Genomic DNA, 27631 nt, shown 5'->3' on the forward strand with positions numbered 1-27631 from the left:
CTCCTTCCCTCCACTTTAAGATAAATGTAAGTATTTCAGTTTAAAATCTTTGATCCAAAAAGTTTGCCCGCCCCTGGATTAGACAGTTGGCAACCCTACTGCATCATTATAATACCAAAAGCAACAGGGTGGACTGGAGGCTGCTGTGCTCTCTTTCTCATTGCACCAGGCCAGGTTCCAGATGCAATTTGGCCCTGATGGCTTTTACTATAAAAGGGAATTTACTGTGTTCCTACTGATTTACTACACTTATCATTACATAGCATAGCTGGGATGAATATTTCATAGATAAAGACATTGAGATGATAAAAATATGGCTTCGTTTAAAAGTGCTAGCAGATCAGTTTAAAACTTAAAAGTAAACTATGGGATATTTGGTAAGTGTTTTAGTTATATGAGTTAATAAATGTTGAAAGCTCTGTGAGGCTAAATTTATAGTGCTATACATTAGACAGAAAACCCGGAAAAGCTGTTTGACAATTACAAATAAAAGCCATCAGTGCTTACATTCAAGTGCAATGAGAGTCGATTTCAAAAAGCCCAGCCTTTTTGCATTTTCTGAAAGGAGATCGCACCTGTGTTGTGCATGGCTGTGGTGCCTCTCAGAGGGAACGCTGCTGATGAGAGAGCCTCAAAAAGGTAAAGTCAGGTTTGCAAAACATGGAATTCCAGTTGCGTTTCACCTGAGTGAAGCCCCCTTTGTGTGGAATACTGGGATCGGTGAGGTCAGTGCAAGCTCAATTGCAGAAGCCTTAGGCTGACTCTCAATATCTGGTATTCTCCTTTCCAGACATTGCAAATTCAGAATCCACATATATATGAATACATTTGACAGGGACTGAAATGAATTAGGTGATTATATAATGCCTGGTACAATGGGACCACAATCTGATTGAGGCCCTTAGCTGCAACTGTGGTGTAGATGGTTTATAATAAAGCATTCCCTTTTAACCCTTTTCTTGCCTTTTTTTATAAGCCTCCAGAGGCTTGGTTTCTGCATGCTTTCTCATAGGTGAGGTATACTAGCCACAGGTAGCATTCCCTCAAGAAATTGTAGTTTAACATAGCTTGCAGTCAGCTGTAACAAGGTTACTTTGATTTACTTTAATTGGAAATTGTGTGTAGTGCTTCTTTCCCTGGCTCATTTTGACCCCAAAAAGTCCAAATGGGGCCATACACAAAATGAGTAGAGTTTGGACAATCTGTGTTTAAAATCAGCCAATTAGTGCTTACAGAGAGTCAGGCAACTTTTCAGGATTGGTACCGTTTAAGGGCTCAGTATTCAAACTGTACCAGAGAGACAGGAACAGATTCTTCTTCAGAACTTCTGCAAAAGCGCCTTTTCCAGAAAGACATGTACTAGAATCCTGGCTTTTCCCTACACCTTACATTAGCTAAAATGTGCCTCCCCAAAGAGCTAGGCACAGGGCCGTCCGGGGGGGGGAGGGGGAAGTGGGGCAATTTGCTCCAGGCCCCACAGGGGCCCCCACAAGAATATAGTATTCTATAGTATTGCAACTTTTTTTTAAGGAAGGGGCCCCCGAAATTGCTTTGCCCCAGGCCCCCTGAATCCTCTGGGCAGCCCTGTCCAGGCGTTGCCCAGCCCCTGCCCCGTATCTTACTCCCCCTGCTTTTCACTCCCTGACGGCCCTCCCGGGACCCCTGCCCCATTTAAGTAGTCTCTTGAGAAACCAAATACTACACATGAACTTCAAAAAGAACAGGAGTACTTGTGGCACCTTAGAGACTAACACATTTATTTGAGCATAAGCTTTCGTGGGCTACGGCCCACTTCATCGGATGCATGTAGTGGAAAATACAGTAGGAAGATATAGATATAGATATATACATATACACAGAGAACATGAAACAATGGGTGTTACTATACACACTATAAGGAGAGTGCCACGTACGTTGGCCAAACCGGACAGTCTCGACGTAAAAGAATAAATGGACACAAATCAGATGTCAAGAATTATAACATTCAAAAACCAGTTGGAGAACACTTCAATCTCCCTGGCCACTCGATTACAGACCTAAAAGTCGCAATATTACAACAAAAAAACTTCAAAAACAGACTCCAAGGAGAGACTGCTGAATTGGAATTAATTTGCAAATTGGACACCATTAAATTAGGCTTGAACAAAGACTGGGAGTGGATGGGCCATTACACAAAGTAAAACTATTTCCCCATGCTTATTTCCCACCCGGCCCCTGCCCGCCCGCCTTACAGTTCCTCATATCTCCTTGTCAATTGCTGGAAATGGGCCATTTTCATTACCACTGTTGAGTCTGAACTTTTGATGAGCTTAAACTTAACCCAGACTTGATGTCTCTGTCTGAACTTTTAATCAAAGCTCTGACCTGCGAACTACTCATGACACCCTCCTCCCCTTAAGTAGCCATCTCCCCTTATCTCTTTCTGAATGTACATTTTAACCTGTTTTATCCTGTAGAATCTTGTTTGATTATACATGACCATTATGATCTGTTAATCACTTTGTTTACTTCTGTGTATAAATATTGATGCTCACCCCTAATAAACTTGCCACACTTACTCTGAAGCTTTTCAAGCTAAGGATAGTGTGAGCCCGTTGATCAACGAATTGGTGTCTGGTCTCTGACAGATTGTGAGCCCCATACCAACTCCGCACGAACTCGGGTGCTGGAGAGGTGAGTGAGGACTTGCTTTTTTACCTAACAATTTGGGGGCTCGTCCGGGATTTCCTTCTGGTGCGGTGCCTCTGTCCAGTGGTCAGACCACTCATATACGAATTGGCAGGCGCCACGGGAGATTTCTCCCAGCCAATTCAATATTGAGGGGTCGTGTACTGGACAGCAGGGTAAACGCCAGTTGGAGGGCTCCTGTCAGACACCATGGGTCAAGGGACTAGCGTGCCTCTTGAGAGTCCGTTGGGGATTGTAAATAAGTTATGGAACGAAGGGAAACTCCCAGTACAGACAGGAATGTCTAGGAGAAAGTTGTACACACTGTGTGTAAGGAATTGGACTGGGTATACCGCGGTATTGGCCAACCCGGAGATGAGGTGGCCTTCGTATGGCTCTTTCGAACAGGCTGCCTTAAGAGGAGTAAGGAGCCAGATCGAAAAAGACCATCCGGGATAGTTATGTTACTGGTTTTGTTGGGACACAGCAGCAGAGCTGTGGAAATCTTTAAAAATTATGGCAGTCAGGTATTCTCCCGAGAGTGAACCCCCTCCATGTTATTTCGATGAAGGGTGTAAACCACGGCGTGTTTTGACTCGTCAGTTGGTCCCCACTGCCCCTGCCCCTATTCCTCCGCAGGGGGACTCTCTCCAGGGCGCAGAGGGGAATCTGCAGGACTCCAGGTCGGAATCTCTGCAGAGGGATAAGGGGGAAATGGAAGGGCACACCTCGGGAGGAATAATTACTAGGCAAATGATCAAGCAGATGCAGCAGGTTGCATACCCCTCCCCTGGGGACGCCCAGAGGGTCTGGTTGCATCCGCAGATACTTACACCAGGGACGAATACACCCCTGCACCACCAGCTCAGCCCGTTCCCCAGGCCTGGATCAACTACGGGCAACAGCAGCAGCTGCAGCAAACTCAGCCTCCTCAATGACGGTACCCCGGGGGCGAAGGCAAACAATGTGATGGTCTTATTTCCTTAATGTCTTTAGCCGGCTCCTTCCTCACTTTCTCCCCTCCCAGCAAAGAGCCTCGTCTAACCCTTTCAGTCCAGGGACTGCCTGTCTCCTTCCTCATTGATACTGGAGCTACTTTCTCTCTTTTAAATCATGCCCCCTCTCCCTGGCTATCCTCTGAGGTTAAAACTGCAACTGGGGTGGAGGGCAACCCACAGTCTCTGGGACTCACTTTGCCTCTAAATGTTATTTATGCTGATAAATGTTTTTCTCACCGTTTTCTTTTTTCCCCAGCTTGTCCGATCCCTTTGATGGGCCGGGATTTACTCTGTAAGCTTGAGGCTACTTTAACCTGCACTCCTGAAGGGGTAGGATTATTGATGACAGTGTTAGGAGATTCGGCCCCAACTCAGGGTAATTGGGAACCCCCCCCCCCTCCCCTGACCTCACTGACTTGCCTTTAACCCTCTGGGGAATTTCTGACACTGATGTTGGCCTGCTCCTTTCAGCAGAGCCAGTAAGGATTCAAGTGAAGCCCTCCTTAACCCCCCCGTCAGTCCCTCAATACCCCCTGTCGTTGGAAGCCCGGGAGGGCATCCGCCCCATTATCGAGGGATTCATTGCACAAAAGCTAGTCCGCCCTCAGCGCACTCCTTGTAACACCCCTATACTGCCTGTCAAAAAGCCTCCTAAAAAGGACGGAGACCCTATTCGTTGGCGCTTTGTACAGGATCTACGGGTTGTTAATCAGTATGTGGTCCCTCTTCATGCAGTAGTTCCTGATCCAGCTACTATCATCAGTCAAATCCCCTGGGATGCTGAATGGTTCACTGTTATTGACTTAAAATCAGCTTTTTTCAGCATTCCTGTGCACCCAGACTCTCAGTATCTCTTTGGTTTCACCTGGGAGGGACAAAGTTATGTCTGGCAACGACTTCCTCAAGGCTACAGAGACAGCCCCACGATTTTCAGCCAATGCCTCCGCCACGACTTGGAAGGCTTCACCAGTCCGCAGGGATCCACGTTAGTCCTATACGTAGATGACATCCTATTAGGTAATCGCGAAGAAGCTGCCCTCCGCATCGATGGTAAGGCACTTTTATTATACCTACACACCAGAGGCCACAAGGTAGACCCTAACAAGATTCAGTGGGTCTCACAGAAGGTCCGATATCTGGGCTTCCTATTAACCCCAGAGGGAAGACAAATGGACCCAGTCCGCATAAAGACTATCCAAAACTGCCCTCTGCCAAACACCAAGAAACAACTTCGAGGTTTCTTAGGATTAATTGGCTTCTGTCGCCCCTGGTTACCGTCCTGCGGGGAGTTAAGCAAGCCGCTCCACCGACTCACTGCTAACCTTGCTCCTGACCCTTTGCAGTGGTCCCCGGACACAATCCAAGCCTTTCAGTTACTCAAGGACAGTGTGGCCTCCTCCATGTCTCTCCGCCCCCCCAATTACAGCAAACCCTTTCACCTTTTTGTCCACGAGAGGGGCGGAATTGCTAGTGGCGTCCTTACCCAGCTGAGCGGGCCCCACCATTTCCCGCTTGCTTTTTACTCTCAGCAGATCGACCCTGTCGCTCAGGGAACCCCATCCTGCACCCGGACTCTGGCAGCAGCTGCCCTGCTGATCACAAAGGCAAAGAGCCTGACCCTGGGTCATTTTACCACGGTTTGGACTTCTCATGACTTGTCAGCCCTTCTGCGTAGGGGCACAACCCAAGTCTTTTCGGCCCATCGTCAGCAACAGCTAGAGGCCGAACTCTTAGAAGACACTAACCTAATTTTTGAAAGGTGTGGGCCCCTTAATCCAGCTACCTTGCTTCCTGACCTGCCAGTCCTCCAGGATCAGCACGACTGTGTGGAAGTAGTTTATAGCATCTTACAGATAAGGGACAACCTGTTTGACGTGCCACTGGACAACCCTGATTGCATCCTCTTCTCGGACGGAAGCTCCTTCTATGTTGATGGCAAGCGTTTCACCGGTTATGCAGTCACCTCTGAATGGGACATTCAAGAGGCCGCCTCACTGCCAGGCAACTGGGGAGCCCAAGCCGCCGAACTCTATGCCCTGGCCCGAGCTTGCCAGTTGGCCGCTGGTAAGACCGTTACCATTTTTACTGATAGCAAGTATGCTTTTGGAGTTGTGCATTGTCACATCCACCTCTGGAAGTTTCGAGGTTTCCAGACAGCTGCCGGTAAACCCATTCAGCACCTCCCCCTCATCCACAAGCTTTTGGACGCCCTCCAAGAACCCTCGGTCCTGGCTGTAATTCACTGCCGGGCCCATACTAAAGATGATAGCCCCGTCACCCGTGGGAATGCCCTGGCTGACGCCTCCGCCAAGACGGCTGCCGTCTTACCCTTAGCCATGCCCACGTTGGCTATTGCAGCCTCCTCCTTTACTCCACCGCACCCTGTACCAGTACCCGCTGCTGAACTACAGTTGTGGGAGAACCTCGGAGCCACTCTGGTCAAAGGGACCTGGCTTATGCCAGATGGCCGAGCCTGCCTCCCTCGCTCCACATACCCCGTGGCAGTTCGCTGGCACCATGATAAGGGGGGTCACTACGGCACGCATGCCCTTGTGGACACCATCGCTCGCTTTTGGTATGCTCCAGGCATTCAACCCTACTGCCTGTCAATAGTGAAAGCATGCAGCACATGTCAGCGTAATGGACCTGCTCCGCCTCTTAAAAAAATTAAGGGTGGAAGACCTCCGCCTGCTGCTCCATTTCAACATCTTCAAATTGACTTTGCAGATATGCCAAAGGCTTTTGGGAAAAAGCACCTCCTTGTTTTGGTTTGCCCTCTGACTTCCTGGGTCGAAGCTTTTCCTACTGCTAATTGTACTGCTGCCACAGTGGCGAAGATTCTCCTTAGAGACATTGTACCCCGTTTTGGCATCCCTCTCATGCTTGACTCAGATCGCGGACCTCACTTTACTGGTCATGTCCTTGGCCGTTTAGAACAAGGACTGGGCATTTCACACTCCTTTCATACACCCTACCACCCTCAGTCTAGCGGGAAAGTTGAGCGTATGAATAGGGAGCTTAAGTTTACATTGGCTAAATACTGTCAGGAAACAGGATTAAAGTGGCCTCAGGTACTTCCCTTGGTCCTGTTTCACCTTCGTACTCGCCCAACCCGTGTATTGGGATTATCCCCCTTTGAACTGCTCTATGGACACCCCCCTTTCAAAGGCGGGGCGCTACCACGTGCTGATGTTTCACTATTGGGAGGGGATCATATGACCGTGTGCCAGTTTCTCTCCCTACAGGCTCGCCTCCGTACCCTTTGGAAAGCCTCGCAGTTTTCCCAGACCATGCCGCTGGAAGAACAGATCCACCCATTCCAACCAGGGGACTTCGTCTGGGCCAAAAAGTTCATTCGTGGCGACACCCTCCAGCCGAGGTTTACTGGACCCCACCAGGTTCTTTTAACAACCCAGACTGCAGTGTTCCTGGAAGGACGCAAATCCTGGATCCACCACTCCCACGTCAAGCCAGCCATAGTGGACCACAGTGACGGACCAGCAGCTCTTGCCACCACTGAGGACACTGCCTCCGACCAGTGGACCAGCTTACCTCTTTCAGACATCAGACTTAAATTGACTCAGAAAAAATGAGAGGACCTTTTATTCTGACAACTGTATGTTTTTTATTATGCCTTTTTAGTTTATTTTCTGCTTATGAAGATAATGCTTTTATTAGATATTCCCACGAGGTTAAAACTCGTATTTTAGGAAATAGAAGTAATTGCTGGGTATGTACTCAATTTCCAGTAAATGCAGAACAGGGACTCCCCTTCACACCCATTCCCCTGACCACTGCTAATATGACTTGGATGCCACTGGCTAGAGTAAAAGATCCAGTCCAACACAATCTTACATGGGACAAAACAGGAGTGCCAATTAACAGATATCTCAGGGTAACCAATCAGACAGGATCACTGTGTTTTGTTAAAGAAAAGGGGTCAACTTTTGTGGGAACAAGTAAATGCAACATGTATTTTAATGGCACCGCCTTTAGTAAAAATCTTGGCTTCAAGCCTTGCACATCCCACTTATCCCATATGTGGATCCCTCACCCCGATCCAACTTTTTCATGGGTGGGCAGGCCTTCAGAGTCAGCTTTTAAGAAGCCCTGCTCAGATCAAAAGGGTGTCCAACTAATTGCTAAGGGACATACGATTGCCTTCTACAACTGCTCAAGCAGTACTCTACTACACTGCCCTTTGAAAACACCACTACCAAATTGTGCCTCTGCAGTTCGCACAACGACCCCTCTGCGTTACCAGGGGAACAGTGGTCCAATGGGTGGTGGGTTACCTACTACTTTGAGAAATGGAATACCCGAAACGCATTGTATGGAACATACTGCGTGTGCGGGCCCAAAGCTTATTACTTTCTCTCCCCTGATTGGGCAGGGTCATGTTATTTGGCATGGCTAACACCGCCTTCTCGCATCTCCCTCACTCCCCCTCATTTTCCCCACGTTCGTAACATCCGTGAAACCTTCAGAGATATTAATATCCGTGATGGTTTGTCGTGGCAGTGGTGAGCTGGTCTCATTAGCTTGAGGGGTGGTGTCATCCGTCTACAGGGACTACTAGAATCTTTAACCAATGAAACTGCGACCCTATTTGAGAATCAGGCCGGGGAAATGTCCCAGCTGCGCCAGTTAGCTTTGCAAAACCGAATGGCTTTAGACATAATGTTAGCAGCCCAGGGAGGAACTTGCGCCCTCATAAATGAAGAATGCTGTGTTTTTGTAAATGACACCTACTCTGACACTTTTCAACGTACCAAACATCTAAGGGAAATAGCTAAGAACTACTCCTCTGGCCAGCCACCTTATGATTGGTGGGGAGCCTTATGGAATTGGCTGCCTGGATCTGGGTGGGTTAAAAACCTCTTGGTGGGTATTGTTGGGGCCATAGTAATCCTTATAATACTGTGTTGCTGTATTCAGTGTGTCCCCTCCCTCATAGACTCATGTGGGTCAGTTTATTCTTTTCCTACTTCAGCCAAGGGCCTTACTCTCTTCGAGTTGGCCCAGGCTGAAATTGCCAAGCGGCCCTTGGCTCCTTAAAATGGGGTGTAGCTTTTGGTAAATAGTTATCCCAAAGCTACAAATGGAGGAATGTTGAGTCTGAACTTTTGATGAGCTTAAACTTAACCCAGACTTGATGTCTCTGTCTGAACTTTTAATCAAAGCTCTGACCTGCGAACTACTCATGACACCCTCCTCCCCTTAAGTAGCCATCTCCCCTTATCTCTTTCTGAATGTACATTTTAACCTGTTTTATCCTGTAGAATCTTGTTTGATTATACATGACCATTATGATCTGTTAATCACTTTGTTTACTTCTGTGTATAAATATTGATGCTCACCCCTAATAAACTTGCCACACTTACTCTGAAGCTTTTCAAGCTAAGGATAGTGTGAGCCCGTTGATCAACGAATTGGTGTCTGGTCTCTGACAGATTGTGAGCCCCATACCAACTCCGCACGAACTCGGGTGCTGGAGAGGTGAGTGAGGACTTGCTTTTTTACCTAACACCACTACAGTTTTTTTTCCTCTCCTGCTGATAAAAGCTCAACTTAACTGATCACTCTCCTTATAGTGTGTATAGTAACACCCATTGTTTCATGTTTTCTGTGTGTATATATATATCTTCTTACTGTATTTTCCACTACATGCATCCGATGAAGTAGGCTGTGGATACAGACTAACGGCTGTTACTCTGAAATCTGACACGTGAACCTGAGATTCAGCAGCAATGAGAGGCTGGAGTACTAAAGGTGGTGAAGCGCTGCCATCATTCATCTCGAACAGATAAACATCCATCCTTTTCAAGCCAGAATCACAGTCTTCTCCTGTCCTTCACCACGCACAGGGCAAGATTAGCAATATCCCCACAGTGTAGGTAACAAACATGTGTCAGCAGCCACATTTACTTTCTCCAATTCACAGCCTCACGTTATCCTCAGAGAGGCTCCCGCTTCTTTCGAAAGAGATTGAACTTTAGAAGGAGACATCTAGCCTTCAAATAATGACAGTCAGCAGGGTGATCCTGCCTTCCCAAACACCTTCCCCAGTACATCGACGATGCCAGCAAATCACTTCTGCAATCACTCTCACCAATAACCAGCGTAGATTTAAAATTCTTCCATGAATGGTGACACATCTCTTGCTATTAGAAAGTACTGGGGACAATTTATTCTGCCTCTCTATTTTAGCTAATGTAAGGTGTAGGGAAAAGCCAGGATTCTAGTACTAGTTTCCCAGTAATACCATTATATGAGTTACCTTCCTAAAAAATAGAAGGCCAACCACTCTTCCAAACGGTTCACAGATAAAATGGCACTGAAAGTGCTGCAAAAGTTAAAAAATTATGCATTTATTAATAGACACATATTAATAAATAATACATAGCTCTTACGTAGTTTATGAGAAAATCTCAAAGTGCTTTATAGAGGTAAGTATCATTATACCCACTTTACAGATGGGGAAACTGAGGCACAGAGAGGTAAGGTGACATGCCCAAGGTCACCCAGGAGGCCAGTAACATACCTGAGAACAGAAGTCAGGCTTTCTGGGTCCCTCTCTAGTACTCTACCCCTAGGCCAACTGCCTAGTGGCTATAGCACTTTTCATATTCAGAGCACTTTACAAACTTGGCTAGCTACCGCTAGGAGATGACTAATAACTAGAATAACTAATCCTATTACAGGCACAGAGAAATTAAGACACACATTTTCAAAAAGTCTACTAAGTTTGGGTGTCCCAACAGGACTCATCTTGGGACTGATTTTCAGATATATTGACCACCTAGACAGATCCCACTGACATCAAACAGAATTAGGGGTGCTCAGTCTTTCTGTAAATCTGACCCAAAATGCCTAAAATTGGGCAGCCTAAAATATAAGAGATAACTAAAATCAGTGGCCACTTTTTTGAAAGCTTTTGCATAAGTGACAGTCCCATTCTTCTGCTTGGATATAAGCTATAACTCCACTTTCTCAACATTTATTTGCACAAAACAATGCACAACACTGTGCTAACTAAGCTAATCCAGAGTTCTTTAATTGCTTCCTTCTCTCCACTTCTCATCACTTCTTTCTTTTCCCATTCATAAGTCTTCTCCAGACATATCTAGAGTTCTTACAGAAAAATCACACAATAATTAATGAATGTGCACAGTAAAACAAAGACCATTTTATGGTAGGATAACCTTTGGGAGGGCTAGAGTTTACTTCATTACCCCCCTGCTAGTACTTAAATTAATTCCTATAGAAAAGCACAGGGACCCAGAATTCAGTCAATGAGCATTTTCAGCAAGGATTGTGAACCTGCCCACAATCAAATCCAAAAAGAACAAGTGTAATGAACTTAAGAATTAAGTACCAACTTAATAAAATCTTATGATAAAGAAACAATGTTAATAGCTTAATTTTTACTATATAACAAGGCTACTTCAGAATCCACATATATTATCTTCACAGTTATACATAAATATAAATAAAACACACAATTTAAATCTAAACAGGTCAGTCCCACAGAAGCCCAGTGAAAAGTAACTCAGAGTTCCAAAAGATTAGGGGGTGAGTTGACCTGACTTTCAGTCTTTGTTGTCAACTCTACATAGTCTGCTAAGTCAAAAGCACTACAATAATACCTTCCCTCCTCTTGCTTGCAGAAATCTCCAACTGATTCACCGAAACCCACACAGACTCTTTCTCCTGCTGGACTGTGAAGTGTCTCGATTAGCTAGTCAGCTAACTAATTAACCAACCAACCTGTGTTTAAGTATATAAATAAAAAATCCTGTTACAAGAAAAAAATACAAAACTGAGACTAGCAAAATCCCAATAACTCTTTCCCCACCATCACATTTAAATAAGAAAAGAGTTGGTGAATGATACTGGTTTAAAACAATTTAACTGAAACAGTTTGGCTAAAATCAAATAACATGAGAGGTATCCACTAAAATGAAAGAACTTAGTTTTCCCTCAGAATTTCCTCTTTCTATTTCTAACTAATACTGCTAGTGCTTCCTTGTGTTGGAAAGTTAACAATAGCACTAACCTGCTGCAAAATGCTTCAGAGTTAGGGGGAAATAGGCTATTTTTTACTCCCAACCCACACAGGTCAGATGTCCTTTTGTAAAACAGCTGACCTGACTACTTGCCCCCAGTGGAGTTTATTAGTCCAGCTACAGGGAGTCTACTGAACATGCAGAAAACGACCTAACCCAATTCCAGAAACTTCTGGGCATGGCATGCTAATTGTGCATTTGCCTACCAATGGTGACCCAGACACAATTCATTCCTCTTTCCACCTTTGCTCTAGATGTCAGAGAGATCTCTCCCTATTTGGCACATGGGTACACTAGCAGGTAGTACATTTGTTAACTACAAATCTGTTTACCCATCTGCTATGCTGTGAAACACAATTTCAATGACTTCAGTCAGATTTACTTAGATTATGAAGGGCATTTACAAGAGCTGAGTTCAACGTAAGGTGGATGTTACTTCATATGGAAGAACTCAGCTATCAATTATTCATCTGAAGTAAACAGACTTATATAAAACTACTGTATTAGTGAGATTTAAAAAAAAAGACAGAATAGAAACTGAGAGGAAGAAAGAAAGCAATACGCAAGGGCAGAGGAAGAGGGGAAATAATTAAGTGATGAAAGGATAGTCTCCATTGTACCAGACATGCAACCACATACAATCTATGCACAGAACTGGAACCAGGAACAACCAAATAGGAAACTGAATTCCCACACAGAAATTGATTCTGACCTCAAACCACTGTAACGCCACTGACTTCAACGGTTGTTTCTGATGTTCAGAAATGAAGCTGAGAGCAGTATCAGACTTGTATTGCTCATTACAACCCCCTCAGACCATAGGTAAGGAATATAAAGGAAGCTGAAACGAAAACACTTCTAAAATATTCATCCCTAAATAGAACTTTATAAACACAGTGACCAATGAGGTGTCAAATACTGTGGTTTGGCAATGGTGCACATGTACTTTCCAGCATCATGGAGCACATTCATTTTTTATATCCAATGCTCTATTTACTGATATGAAGCCACACCATTGTGAAAATACAAATTTAGTACATTCAAGAATATAGAAATGCACTGTAAAAAAATGGAATGAAAAAATAGCACTTGAAATTTACCCTTTCCATGGAAATTTCTGTTGAGTCTATGATTTTGCACCACCAATGTAGATATTACACAACATGGAGAGTTACAATGATGGACCAAACTACTGCGCTTTAGAATGTCTTCACTTGTGCGGCTCTGAGTAAGATTTGAGTAAGATTGTTTCTGTACTAGTACCATTATATAGTGCCATTGAGAAAAGGAAGACATAGTTATGGACCTTCAGTTATTGTCTACTTATCTTAGATACTTATATGGCCCCCACCACGTAATATCTAAGCACCCCCACAATCTTTAATGTATTTTTCCTTGCAACACTATTGCAAGGAAGAGCAGGGCTATTATCCTCATGTTACAATGGAGAACTGAGGCACAGAGAGGCTAAGTGATTTGCCCGAGGTCACACAAGAAGTCTGTGGTGGAACTTGGAACTGAATCCAGGTCACCAAGTCATAAGCTAATGCCCTAACCACTGAACCATCCTTTCTCTATTAGAAGAGCTCAGATGTGTTCTCAGCACAATTCCTCACTGCTTCTACACACTCCTCCACTGTTGCTTAAGTTTTCCTACAATTAGCTTGAATAGTTTGGAAAACTGTTCTACACCATTTGCTTCTTGGTCAGATTCCACTTCAAACAGGGCCCAGAGAGCAGGAGAATCAGTGGATACCAGCTCTCCAGTTGCTTGTGTATTAAACTTGGGCTTCCTCTTGTTGACATGATGAATCAATGTGACCTTCAAGCTGTTGTTATCCATCCTAGAGGTAAAGCTAATGCCCCAGAGGCTATGGAGACAGAGGTTCCCCCGAAGCAATAACAGCAGGACTCTTAGAAAAAGGAGAGATTAATACTGTGGTTTTCCTGCTTGAAAACTCTTTCGACTTTATTTCTTACCAGGAGACTAAAATGCTGTGTATTTCTGTTAGTAAATAGATGAACTACATTTCACTTAGTACATTTTTATCCTGGTGGTTGGGCACTTAGTATGCAGTCTGCTTGCTCAGTTCTAACCAAAGGTGTTTGCCATCGAAATCTCACCTCCCTGAAACATTGCTTCAGTAGATTAGCTAATTTCAAAAAAGATATTTTTTGCTCACTCTTCTGGTCTGAGCATTTCCTCTTACATTTTTAATTCCTCCTATTTACTTCTCAGGCTCCTGCCCATGTACAGTTTTTTATAACCTTCTCTCTGAGGATCAGCATTGCACACACTATGCAAGAAATACGTTTCCGTAGCTGATCTGTAACTGTTGCTCTGTATATGACACTATGGGGAGGACTCTTTGACCCTTTTGCCAGAGAGAGGTACGTTGAATGGACCAGTTCTTAGATGAGTTGCATTGGTTTTACATGATACCATATGCTGTTTGACAGGTGTACGAAACAAACAACTACTGTATCTGCCAAAAGTTACTAAACTGTGCATTGGAGTTTCCTGCAATATATAATAGAATGGATGCAAGATCAGCATAATTTGTGCCTCTCTCAGAATGGTGCTATCATTTTTTGATACTCCCAGCCTCCTCCAGAAAATAGATTTAGCATCCTTAAATCTCTCCTGAACTGCTCATGTCTGGTAGTATATAGCATACTATGAGAGCCACTGAACCAGTTTCATAAGGAAATGTTAATAAATCAATGAAGTGGCATGTAAATGATGGAAGATTAACTGCTCACATAACCAATACAATAAATAATCAAGAGAATCCAAATTTAATCATGCTGAGTAACTTTGCTTGTACTAAAAACCCATCCACTTGCCTACATAAATTTGCATATTTTGCTAAGTGTTTCATTTCTCACATAAAGCAGATATCATGAGGTTCAGGGCAAAACACATTAAGGTCTGAAAGGTGCAGTACATCAACTTCAAGACTGGAGATAATATCTATCACATAATTTACTTTCAGGTATTAATTTACAATATGAGAGATAAAGTAACTGGATTTTCAACAGAATGCGGTGCCTTAAAAGTTCAAATTCATTGTGTGACATTTAATCAAATGCACAAATATTTTCTTCTACAAGTTTAGCTATATTGCTTCATTATTTTCAAAACAAAATGATAATTAATAGTTGTAAAAATAACCTGAAGATGGAAAATGAAACTTTCTATAGAAGTAAAATAAGCAATATTTATGGGAACTTCAGTGTTAATACCATAAATGTTGCTGGGGAAAGGATTATGGTTTTGATACAATGGAGTTTGCGATTCTTTCACATGCCCTATATATAGTGAATACCCAGATCTGGAACAGAAGCTACATGCAACAGCTGTTAAGTGTGTATTGGACCACAAACCTGTCATAAACGTTGCTTCTTAATCTGAGAGCATCTGCTTTTTCATTTCCTTTAAACCAACCTCTGCATTGTATTTAATCTGAAACAGAATGATTCTCCTAATAGGTGCACCAGTGTTTACAAATTGAAAACCTTCTTATTAAACTAAAGCTTGTGACTACAGACATTTCAATTAACACCATAATGTCTTCTAAGGAGGATCACTCCAACATTTGGCACATCCATAGGTTGCTCTGAAAAATTGCTTTGTGAAATTGAATCATTAGCAAATTAGCAGTGCAGATGCCAAGCAAAGCTAAGGATGAAAAGGGATCCAGCCCTGTTACTCAGTTTAATTTTTGTATCTAAACTGCTAAGGGAACATGTGTAGGCCCAGAAAGTGCTTAACATGACAATGAGGGAAATATGATGTTAAAATGTTTTCATGATTAGAAATAAGGAAACAGACACCATTTTCATGTCCTCTTCTATCTACATGGCTTTCACAAACATTGGCACCAATTTTCAAAGGTGTTTAGCGGTATTGGATGTCTAATTTGAGACACCTTAAAAGGAATATATTTTCAGAAGGCAAGTGCTCAGAATTCCTGAATATCAAGACCCTATAAGATGTCTCAAGTTAGACAGTCAAAAATTCACTTTTGAAAATGTAGGCTATTACTTGAAAGGAGACATGATAAAAGTATGTAATATAATGAATAATCTAGAGAAAATAGCTCACAGACTTCTATTCTTCCTGTCTCCTAACAAGAGAACAAGGGGACATTCAATGAAAATAAAAGATGAGAAATTCAAACTGATGAAAGGAAATATAATTTTCACACAAGCTGTGATAAAACTGTGGAATTCACTGCCACATGAAGTTGCTGAGGCCAAGAATTTAGCAAGATTCAAAAAGGGATTGGATATTTATATGGATAACAAGAATATGCAGAGTTACCATAATTAATTATAACAAACACATTTGTGGAAGAGATATTAAACCTCATGTTTAAAGGCTTCAGAGGGGTAGCCGTGTTAGTCTGTATCAGCAAAAACAATGAGGAGTCCTTGTGGCACCTTAGAGACTAACAAATTTATTTAGGCATGAGCTTTTGTGGGCTATAACCCACTTCATCAGATGCATGGAGTGACAAATACAGTAAGCAGGTATAAATATACAGCACATGAAAAGAAAGAAGTTGCCTTACCAAGTGGGGGGGGTCAGTGCTAATGAGGCCAATTCAATCAGGGTGGATGTGGCCCATTCCCAACCATTATGTTTATGTTATGTTTATAGGCATAAGATTATCTCTAGCTGTTTGAGATTAGGAGGAAACATAAATGTGGAGGCTCGATTACTCCACATCTGTCTTCTTCCTACACATTCATCTGAAGAGTCTGGGTTTGGCCACTGTTGGAGACAGGACACTGGACTAGACACTCAGTCTAATCCAATATGACAGTCTCTGTGATCCTAAATTTTTATGGATCTTCCACAAATTTTTGTTAGCATCAAATAGAATGCTAGATCTTCTTATTAGCCACATAAAGAATCCATATACAGAATACTCAGACTCTGCTCAAAAGAGCTTCATGTTACCCTGAATGGCTTCCCAAATCAGTTAAATAGAAACAACAACATTTTAACAGAGAAACGGTATACTTATCCGACCACACAGAAGCTCTGTCTTTCTAAAGCTTAACACACAGGTTACACATCAGGAGTGAAATTCCATATCTTAAGTTGTAATCAAGTGGTGCATAGGGCCTTGTGCAGGCCTCCCTACACCCTGTGTGACTTTCACCCCGCATTAAAGAAAAATAATCAGTTAATAATAAGTCTCATTTTATTTGATGACTACAACCATGTGCTTGGTGCTATAAAGAATAGTAAATAAGACACAGTCCTGACCTTTGTATGGTGTGAGAAATAATAAAATGACATTCTAACAGAATATTTTTAAAATGTTGGTCTTTATTTTCTTTCCCTTTTGAACCCAGATGAAAATATAGAAATGAAAAAGACTCATTAGAATTTACTTCTCCATAAGCATTGTGTACCGTATTTATTTCACTCACTATAAAGGAAATAGTCACTATGCGTTGTTTATAATCACACTTGCTGATAACACTCCCATTTTGAAGTTGTCTCCAAAAATAAAGTTAAAGTCAGCCATTTTTGACTTCAGGGAAATATCTCTGTTGATATTGTGATAGATGTTCAGTAAACCAAATGCTTGTTTTGTTAAATCCCAGTCTCTCTTTCATACAAAGGACAGAAAAATTGATCCAAATTTCCCCGGAAGGAGTTACCTAGATAGGAACATTTGCTGACTGCAGTATATTACTTGAAATGAGAATTGTCTTGATTTATTTTTAAAGTAAATAATAATAATAGAAGCAGCTTGAAAATGTTTGATTCTTGAAAGAAAACAACAAGAAGGTTTTGTTGGCACAAAATATTTTGAATTAATTCTATCAACCCCCAGACTTCTCCTTTTGTTGACAAAAAATGCACTGCTAAAGTATGCTGCCATTTTGCAATGACTCTGGAAGGAATGAAGACTAATAGCTTATGTGCATAGGGAGAGAAGACATCTAGAAGGAGAATTGTGGGAGTTCTGTTCATCTAAGGAGAGCAGAATATTGCCGTGCCTGGTGGTTTCACCCTACATGCCCAGAATCCTGGAGTTACCAGTTCCTCCTCTATGCTATGGAAATGGCAACACGGTTTAACTCTGCAATTAATATTGCACATACGGAGTGAAACTCATCCTCGTGCACAGGGCCAGCAGAGGCCAATGCATTGAGAACAGTGGGGCAGATTCTCCACTCTGCTTCGGTGCAGTGCAGGGTGAGTAGTACAGGGAACCAATTGTGTCTTTATAATCCTCAGCCAGCTAAGCTTGGGACAAATTAGAGCTGTGCCAGAGAATCAGGAGTAGTGGTGCTAGGGTGACCAGATAGCAAATGTGAAAAATCGGGACATGGGGTGGGGGGTAATTGGAGCCTATATAAGAAAAAGACCCAAAAATCGGGACTGTCCCTATAAAATCGGGACATCTGGTCACCCTAAGTGGTGCTCCCCTCCACCACTGTGATCCCTGTCCCACTAAAACTCCACCACAGAACAATGTCAGCATACACTCCAGATACACCAGGATAGGGGGAGAAGCCAGGGTTTATGCCATGGAAAGTGATCTTAGTGGATTGGAGAATCTAACCCAGTAGATGGAAGTTAACAGCTGCTTGTAGATTGTAGAGCAGAATTTTGCCCATAGTTTGGAGACAGATGTAAAATGCATTTTGAGGTTTTTCTTTCCTTGCCAGACAGAACAACAGAAACACACAGATATTCATTTTTTTCTAGTAGCAGGCTGTCTGTCAAGTTGGGTTGGCTAAGCCATACCATGTAATTTCTTAGATGACATGGAGCCTTAAACATGTCCCTCAAAAGCAAGAAATAAGAAAAAACACTTCACATATCATGGGGTTACTGTGAATGCTGAAGACTACAATTATATTTTGATATTAATCTTACTATTGCAATTTGATTGTTGTGATGTGCTCTATCAAAATGCAAAAGACAGTATAAATCTTTTTAAATAGAACGCTACACCGCTGCAAAGAACTGACGTTTCTAAGTACTATAAAAACTTCCAAACATCTAAAATAATTCATTAAAATGAGATAGCTTTCTGCTGCAACCTACTTGGCATGGAATATCACACTGAGTAAAACCAGATTCTGCATTTTTTTATTGTGTTGTCTGTTTCCATTCACAATTACCTCTAATGTTTTGATGTCTTCATAAGAAAACTGCACAGTGGGAACCCCAAGATGGTTGATGAAATAATCAGAATCACCCTGCATCTGCACAGAACTCACATTGGATCCTGGGCACTTCATTTTCCCCAGACAGGTGAGGCTCTGTCTCTGAAAAAAACAAATCAAGAGTTCTAGTTATTTAATTATTTGCAACTGACCTATAATGACTCACAGTGATATCTGATATTTATTCAGCATTTCAGCCTGAAGGACTCTAAAGCAATTTAAAAACACAGGCCAGATCTTCCGCATGCACATCAGCATGCATCAATTCACATCAGCTTAGCACCTGGCTGCATATATAGACAGGAATAACTTCATCCACCATTTAAAGGCAGCAACCTCTGTGGTGGAATGTTTAAGCGTGCACAGCACCATGGCCGATTATTTCAGAGTAGGAAGTGAAGGTGAATATCATATTCAAATGAAAGAGTGGTGGGGGAATTTAGGCAGGCAGATGCAATTACCCAAATTGGCCATGATTTGGGGGGTTAGCATCCTACTCTTACAAAGAGTGCCATGGGATCTTTAATGACCATGATGGGATCAAGTTTTTATTTGATTAGCACAATGTTCCTGTGACCGGGATCCTATCGGGGGGGGGGGGGGGGCGCACACTGAGATTGCCCAATTGGGGCCAAACTGCAAAGAATGGGGCAGATGATCCCTCAAACTGGTGGTTATTTCTAATACTTAGATTCACCAAGCCAGCAAAAAACCAGCTTCTACAACACCTTCCTGGTTACCCAGAACCCAAAACACAGTTCCTTTAAAGCAAGCCAGCCTTGGGCTCCCACCCAGATTGCCAAGTCAAATATGATGAGGATTACTGACAATCTTGTTCATCATATAAAAAGTCCTACCAATCCCAAAGGATGGGACAAATTACCCACCAGGTTAAGGACTATTTCAGATCTTACCCAAATATAAACTTACAGCCAATTCTTATTAACTAAACTAAAATGTATTACAAAATAAAAGAGAAAGAGTATAGGTTAAAAGATCATTATGCTTACAAACATGAATAAAATTCTTAGGTCAGTTTCATAGTAGAGATGGTGAGCTTTAGAGTTGCGAAGAGTTCTTTCAGAATTAGTTCCATAGGTTATAGTCCAATGTCCAATATTAGGGTGACCCAGTCTGGAGCTGGGACCTCAGTCTTGTGACTCAAACTTCCCCTCATGAAGCCTTAGCAGATCTGAGATACAGGATCAGGGCCCAAGAGTTCTTTTTATAGTTTCCTGGCAGTCTCTTGACAGTAGGTGGATAATAGGTGAAGCATTGTGGCTTTGAAGTAGACCTATTTCCTAAGCATCACTGATAATTAGCTACATGGATTAGCATAAGGTAACTACCTATCTCCCACCATTTGCATATAGTTTATTACATACTTCAAAGAGAAATGAAGACAATGATATTACCACATTCACAGTTCATCTAAATGTTAATATTCCATTTTGATCTTTTTGAATCGATAGAACACAATGACAGACCGGAACCCTCTGGTTACATCGTTAACCTCTAACAAGATATAGGTAAACATAGACTACTACAATCACTATCTTCTTCCAATTCTCTACCAATACAAGTCTACATTTCAAAGCTGTAATCTATCTAACATAGCTATGTTAGCTATTTATAAGAAATGGCCCTAATTACCATTTACATACTTTCCTAATATGTCTTTAAAGGTAGAATTTGGGTGATTTAGCCTGCAAATTGCTTAACCCTTTCTGGCTCAGTGTCACAGCTCCCTAACATCAGAGTGATGCAGTAGATATCTGGTCATCTCACTTGAAATACCAATGTTCCATGAAATGCTGGCAATTTAAAGGACTGTGCTGCAGTGGTTCACAGACAAGGGGTTAAGGAGTGAAATGCAATGAAAAGATAGAAACTACATAGTACAAATTTTCTGTGCTATTGATTTAAAAAATTCTGTGCAATAATATCTTCATAATCCTTGTTTCACAGGAGTACTTAATGGCAAAATCTTAGCAAGGAAAGTGCAGTAAATGAAAGCTGAAAGCTAGAAAATAAACCCAAGACTGAGTACTAGCATCATGTACTAATGTAGCTTTCAAATGCATTAGGTAATTATAAATAGGCAAAAAGGCTTTCAATATCTATTATAGAAAATAAGCTGCCTAGCTTTTCTTAAGAATAGTAAGAGGTTAAAGTAGTCCACACTATTTGGCTGACAGTCTGTATAGTATATTACAACTCCTTAGAGCCCTCTTTGTAATTTAATAGCCTGTTTCATAAGCGGTTTGTTCATCCTTTAACATTTAAAAAAATAAATACATGAGACTAGTCAATTACAAATAAAGAGCCAGGTCCCTCTTTCTTCCACATACAGAATAGAGCATGTACTACACAGATTGTGCTGGAAGAAGGCATAATTCAACATGAATAAGAACATTGGAATCTGGCCCAAAATGCATTTAAAGTACTTTGAGGTGATATTCCGACTCTGACTCCAATTGTCAATTATTTTGTGGTTGTGCACTCTCATTTTCATTTATTCTTGAGTATTTGTTTCTCTCCTACTGCTCTGTGAAGACCCATCCACGCATCAAGAGAATCTGGCTGACTATCTAGCTAGAAGAAAAAAATGGATCTGGCTCTAAACAAAGGGCCAGCTTCTCAGCTAATGTAAATTAGTGTAGCTCCATTGACATAAATGGAGCTAGAACAATTTACACCAACCAAAATTCTTGCTCTTTAAAGTATAGAAAGAACATAAACAAAAACAGATATGAAAATTAAAAATTAATCGTATGCGCTCCTCATAATCATAATTGTTAAAACATTTCAGTCAGAAGTTTGATTTTTAAGTTGATGGAGTCCTTTCATTCCTGGTGTCTCACTTAACCTCCCACCCATTCTTTAAATAGTAGTTTTCAAACACATTAGGCAGACATTTAACAATTTCACAATGTGTGACTGTTTAAAGTGAAAAATCCACCCACTCAGTACTGTTATGAAACCAGCCAGATCCTGTACTCTATGTACTGGGAAAGGTTGTCTATAGATTAATGTGTTTAGCTCTCTTATGTGATCAAAAGGAAAGAAAAGGCAACCTTCACTTTTCAGAAATGTTGGAATCCTTGTCTAGAAAGAGTGGTATACTAGAGAGTATCTTTCACTGGCCTTCCTTACAGGCCTGAGTCTGTAATCCTCACTCATGCCGAGCAGTACTTACTGACATAAATAGTCTGATTGAAGTCAATGGTTTTATTTAATAGAACTGAAGTCACATTAGAAGCTGCAGAAACTTGTCTGATGCTTCTTATATACTCAGTTCAATAAAGAGATGTTTAAAAATAACTAACTATACCTGACTTTCTTACTTTAACATATATGATCCACATCAAAAATGCAATATGACTTACGTGTCCACATACAAATACACATACATAATATTAAACACACACACACACACACACACACACACACACCATTTAAGAGTTTCTGTTTGTGGAAACAATGCAGCAAACACAACTGCTTAGTCAAAGACAAATCATGTAGTGAAAATGTGTACACTATAGGTTAAAATGGATGGTTACGTCCAAAATAACTTTTTTATATATCTTTTATGAGCTAGACATTTTCAGGGGTCGCCTAAGAAATACCAGTCTAGTAGCATATTTTTTAACTTGTGAAATTAGTGGCCTTTGGTAACTCCATTGCCCTCTGCCCCCACAGCAGAGAAACACACATCTGATGTACAGTGCTAGTACACGGTTTCAATGTTGAGTACCTTTTTGTTTCCTACATGACAATGTTACAGAGACACCATCCCTCTGTATGTTGTATTAGAGTAATCTGACTACTATCAGGATTATGAAAATTGGTAAATAAGGTCTGGAAATGTATATCACAAAATTGTGCAAAATGGGATGTTCACAATAAACCAGGGATCGGCAACCTTTGGCACGTGGCCCATCAGGGAAAGCCGCTGGCGAGCCGGGACGGTTTGTTTACTTGCAGCGTCCACAGGTTCGGCCAATCACAGCTCCCACTGGCCACAGTTCACCGTCCCAGGCCAATGGAGGCTGCGGGAAGAGGTGGCCCGGCCCATGCCGCTTCCCGCAGCCCCCATTGGCCTGGAACGGTGAACCGTGGCCAGTGGGAGCTGCGATTGGCCAAACCTGTGGACGCTACTGGTAAACAAACCGTTCCGGCCTATCAGCGGCTTTCCCTGATGGGCTGTGTGCCAAAGGTTGCCAATCCCTGCAATAAACCATTAACATTTGCAGATTTACTTGTATCTCCATGTAAAAATGGATCTTACTGCTATTGAAAATTCAGAGTTTGAGCTTTTGAATATCTATAGTGCTTCACGAAAATTTCCAGCATTTTGCCAAGTCAGAATATTTTTGTGAAAACAGAATGAAATGTGAAAACCTCAAATGCAGAGATTTATTAATATAATTGAGACTATTTCAGAGAGCTCTAATTGTCATTCATTACTTTTTACATGATAATATAAAACTATTTTTCCTCACTCACACTCTGATTTTCAAAGCTCCAAGCATCTGTAATAGAACCTATGGGTGCTCAATACCTCTGAAAAGAAAGATTGTGGTATAGGACACCAGGCACCCAAAATGAGAGGGTATTGTGCCTAAGTATTACAACATATATGCTGATATTTTCCACTGATCTGAGATTTTGCACAATATATTGGTTAACATCTTGGTCCCAGCAGTTCCAGTATGTGCTTTGCCATCGAAGGATACCACATTAAAAAAAAAATCCATTAATTTCCAACTGCAGGAGGAGACAGCATGGATTGTTAGCATTAATTAATTTGCCAGTGCATTTATCTTGCTTTTCAAACCATGATTTCTGCTAGTTTTTGCAGCCTCAAGTTGTAATATTGCCAGATTTTACCAGGCACACCATATGAAATCTATTTGCTATATGGTGCAAATGAACTTTTAAAGGGAACGGTCTGAGGAAAAATCTTTGTGTGATGGGGCATTCACCCCACACCAGCACGGATTGGGTTAAGGTGGCAAGAGAGGCCAATTAAACTATAGGCTGCACCTGATGGAAAGCCAGGGAGTGCTAAGGCCTAATTGCGGATGAAGTCCAGCTGGGGAAGGAGCGGAGCTAGACATGGTTTATAATGAGAAGAAGTTGGCAGTAGATTGGGGGCAAGGAGACTGCAGGGAGGGGAGCCTGCAGTCACAAGAGGGAAAGGTGGAGCCTGAGAAAGGCAGGGTAGGTGCAGTCCAGGGATGGAGCAGGAAGGGTGTGAGAGGGATGAACCTGAACTGCTGGTTTGAGCATCCCTGGATTGGAACCCGGTGTAGAGGGCATGCTTGGGTTCCCTTACCAGCTACTATGGGAGTAGTGAAGTCAGCATGGTAGAGATGGAGACTGCCTGAGACTTTGAGGAGGGAGACTGAGGCTTGGTCCACACTGGGGCGGGGGATTGATCTAGGAAACGCAACTTCAGCTACGAGAATAGCGTAGCTGAAGTCGACGTTTCCTAGATCGAACTAAGTTTACTTACTGCGGGTCCACGCGGCGCAGGCAAGCTCCCCCATCGACAGCGCTTCCTCCTCTTGGCGAGCAGGAGTTCCGCAGTCAACGGGGGAGCGCTTCTGGGATTGATTTATCGCGTCCAGATGAGACGCAATAAATCGATCCCAGAAGATCGATCTGTACCCACCGAATCAGGCGGGTAGTGTGGACCTAGCCACTGAGACTACCTCAGAAGGAGAGGATAATGGTGACTTGGCCAGAAGGCTAAGCCATAAAGGAGAAGCACTGAAGCTCCAGACCAGTGAGAGAGGAGCCACAGAGTGAGTGACTGAGGTAACGGGCTGAGCGACCGCTGGAGAGGATGCTGACAGTGGCGAGCTGATTCCCCAGATGAGCCACAAGGAGGCACTGCCGAGCAGTGAGTAGCAGACCCTGTGATAGTCTCTTATTGGATTTCTGGGCATTTTGTTTATATTAGATATTATGGGTTGTATTTCCCTTTTTATCTTCTGCAAATGACCTGGTCGGTTTCAGATTTACTCTGTTAATGTGATTAAAATGCAATGGAAGCCATGCGATCTCAAACTGAAGAACTGTGTCAATAATCTATTTTTTCCCCTATGTGTATCAGCAGGGTGACTCTTGATCAGGGGTGGGCAAACTTTTTGGCCCGAGGGCCACATTGGGGTTGCAAAACTGTATAGAGGGCCAGGTAGTGAAGGCTGTGCTTCCCCAAACAGCCTGGCCCCTGCCCCCCATCCGACCCCTCCCACTTCTGGCCCCCTGACTGCCCCCCTCAGAACCCCAGACCCATCCAACCCCCCTCGCTCCTTGTCCCCTAACTGCCCCCTCCCGGGACCCCATCCCCATCCAAACCCCCTGTTCCCAGTCTCCTGAGTGCCCTGACCCCTATTCACACCACCACCCCCTGAAAGGCCCCCTGCCACCCCACACCTATCGAACTCCCTCTTCCCTGTCCCCTGAACCCTATCCACACCCCTGCCCCCTGAGACTCCCATGTTTATCTAACCCCCCTCACACACACACATTCCCCGTCCCCTGACTGCCCCCCAGAACCTTTGCCCCATCCAACTGCCCCCTGCTCCCTGTCCCCTGACTGCCCTCGGGACCCCTGCCCCTTATCCAACCCCCCAGCCCTGGCCCTCTTACCATGCTGCTCAGAGCAGCACATCTGCCAGCCGCGCTGCTCGGCCAGAGCCAGACACGCTGCCACGCTGCTCGGCAGGAGCGCGCAACCCCGCCGCCCAGAGTGCTGTGCGTGCGGCAGCGTGGCTGCGGGAGAAGGGGGACAGTGGAGGAGGGGCCAGGAGCTCAAGGGCCAGGCAGGATGGTCCTGTGGGGGGGAGGGATAGTTCAGTGGTTTGGGCATTGGCCTGCTAAACACAGAGTTGTGAGTTCAATCCTTGAGGGGGCCACTTAGGGATCTGGGGCAAAATCAGTACTTGGTCCTCCTAGTGAAGGCAGGGAGCTGCACTCAATGACATTTCAGGGTCCCTTCCGGTTCTATGAGGTAGGTATAACTCCATATATATTATGTGGCCCGCAGGCTGTAGTTTGCCCACCTCTGCTCTAGATTCTGAGGTTGGTCATTCATTATATCTTTACAGTATTTTTTCACATATAGGTTTTGACTATGTCTAAAATCAGAGCTAACTCAAAATAAGTAACTGAAGCTCTGATCCAAAGGCCACTGAAGTCAATGAGAGTCAACTGGATCAGGCCCTACGATGGCTTAGTGCCTCCTAGAAGACCTCTCAGGAACTGCTAGAGACTGATTTAGACTCCTGTGAGGCGGTAATGGGCAAGTCACATGTTTGACAGGACACAAGATGCCAGGGGAAAGTTAAAAAGGAAGACAATATTTCACAAGATGAAGATGCAGACCTTCAGAAAACTTTCAATCTGATACATGAGAAGTGAACAGGTTTTCTGGTCAGCCGGACTGTCAAGATCAAGTTATATAATATCCATCATTGTGACATCTCTCATCTGTGCTCCAAAACCTACTCGTTTAGCATCAGCAGTGTAAACAAAGATCTTTTTAGTCATCCCACAAGGGAGGGCTGCTTTAAAAGTGCAATCAAGGTTCCACAGAAGCAGCAGGCGGAGCCCAGCAGATGGGCTGCATCTGTACATCCCTTGGCTGCATCACTGCAGCCCTTAGCTCACCTGCTATGCCCCCTTCCTGGCCAGCTCTCCCCACTCTGGGGGGCAGGGCTTGCCAGCTGCAGGACCCCCAGTGGAATAGGGGTTTCAAGCCCCTTGTGAACTTCTGACTCATTTAGGTCAATGGACCAAATCCAGAGTTCCTTACTCAGTCCTTACACAGACATGGTAAATAAGATCTGAGTTTAAAAAAAAAAAAAAAGCTGAATTAAAGACTCAGGTCTGGCCCACGGAATGTTGCAGATGCCCTGCACCTCAAGATTTTGCCTTATCTGCATAATATTTTGTGGCTCATCAGACTTCATTCAAAAAAAGTGGCTCTTTGGTTGTTGAAAACTGATTGTACAATTTGGTCTCCCTGAAACACTTGTTCCTTAAAAACAATTCCTCGTCGCTCTATATTAAACAACATAAGGGAAGACTTTTTATTATGACAGTCTGTCTAATAAAGTCTGATGTTTTGTGACTGTTTCAGAGTGAATGCTCACTGACTATCACATAGTACTGCATGCTTTTTGCAACAACACATAATAAACTTGGGCTTGTCTACATGGGGACAAGTTAATCTGAATTAACTACAGGTGTGAATTTAAACTGGATAAGTTAAACCTCAATAACTCCCACATGGATGCTTTTATTCAAAATTAAAGTAGTCTTAATTTGGTTTTGATTAATTTATTTTTCCCTTTAGAAACCGCCACTTTTTAATCCCGATCAACATGATTCTTAAAATGAAAAGCTTCAAGACAAGAGGATATCACAACACAAATACGTGCGCTCACTTCAAACTATATCAATTTCACTCCGTTCATCACTCTGCAAGTACACCACTACCTCGATATAACGCGACCCGATATAACACGAATTTGACACAAAATCCCGGAAACACCTATGCACATGCTTAATTTCAAGAATGTGAGCAGTTCTAGTGACTTCAATGGAACTATTCATGTGCATGAAAATTACACTGACTAAAGACTTTGTAAGTTTGAGGTCTACAAGTTCTGCTAAAAC

General features: G+C 42.9%; 1 protein-coding gene across 14 annotated transcripts in view; it reads right to left on the reverse strand.

Moving 5' to 3' along the window:
• Nucleotides 1–27631, reverse strand: part of NAALADL2 (N-acetylated alpha-linked acidic dipeptidase like 2) — a 953294-nt gene that overhangs the window by 168069 nt on the left and 757594 nt on the right. For all 14 annotated transcript variants that reach the window (XM_065557737.1, XM_065557735.1, XM_065557733.1 and 11 more), the window contains one exon: nucleotides 18893–19039. In XM_065557737.1, the coding sequence (XP_065413809.1) occupies nucleotides 18893–19039 (147 nt within the window). The remainder of the gene's footprint in view (nucleotides 1–18892; nucleotides 19040–27631) is intronic.

Source organism: Chrysemys picta, chromosome 9, assembly GCF_011386835.1.
Source record: "Chrysemys picta bellii isolate R12L10 chromosome 9, ASM1138683v2, whole genome shotgun sequence".
Lineage (NCBI taxonomy): Eukaryota > Metazoa > Chordata > Testudines > Emydidae > Chrysemys > Chrysemys picta.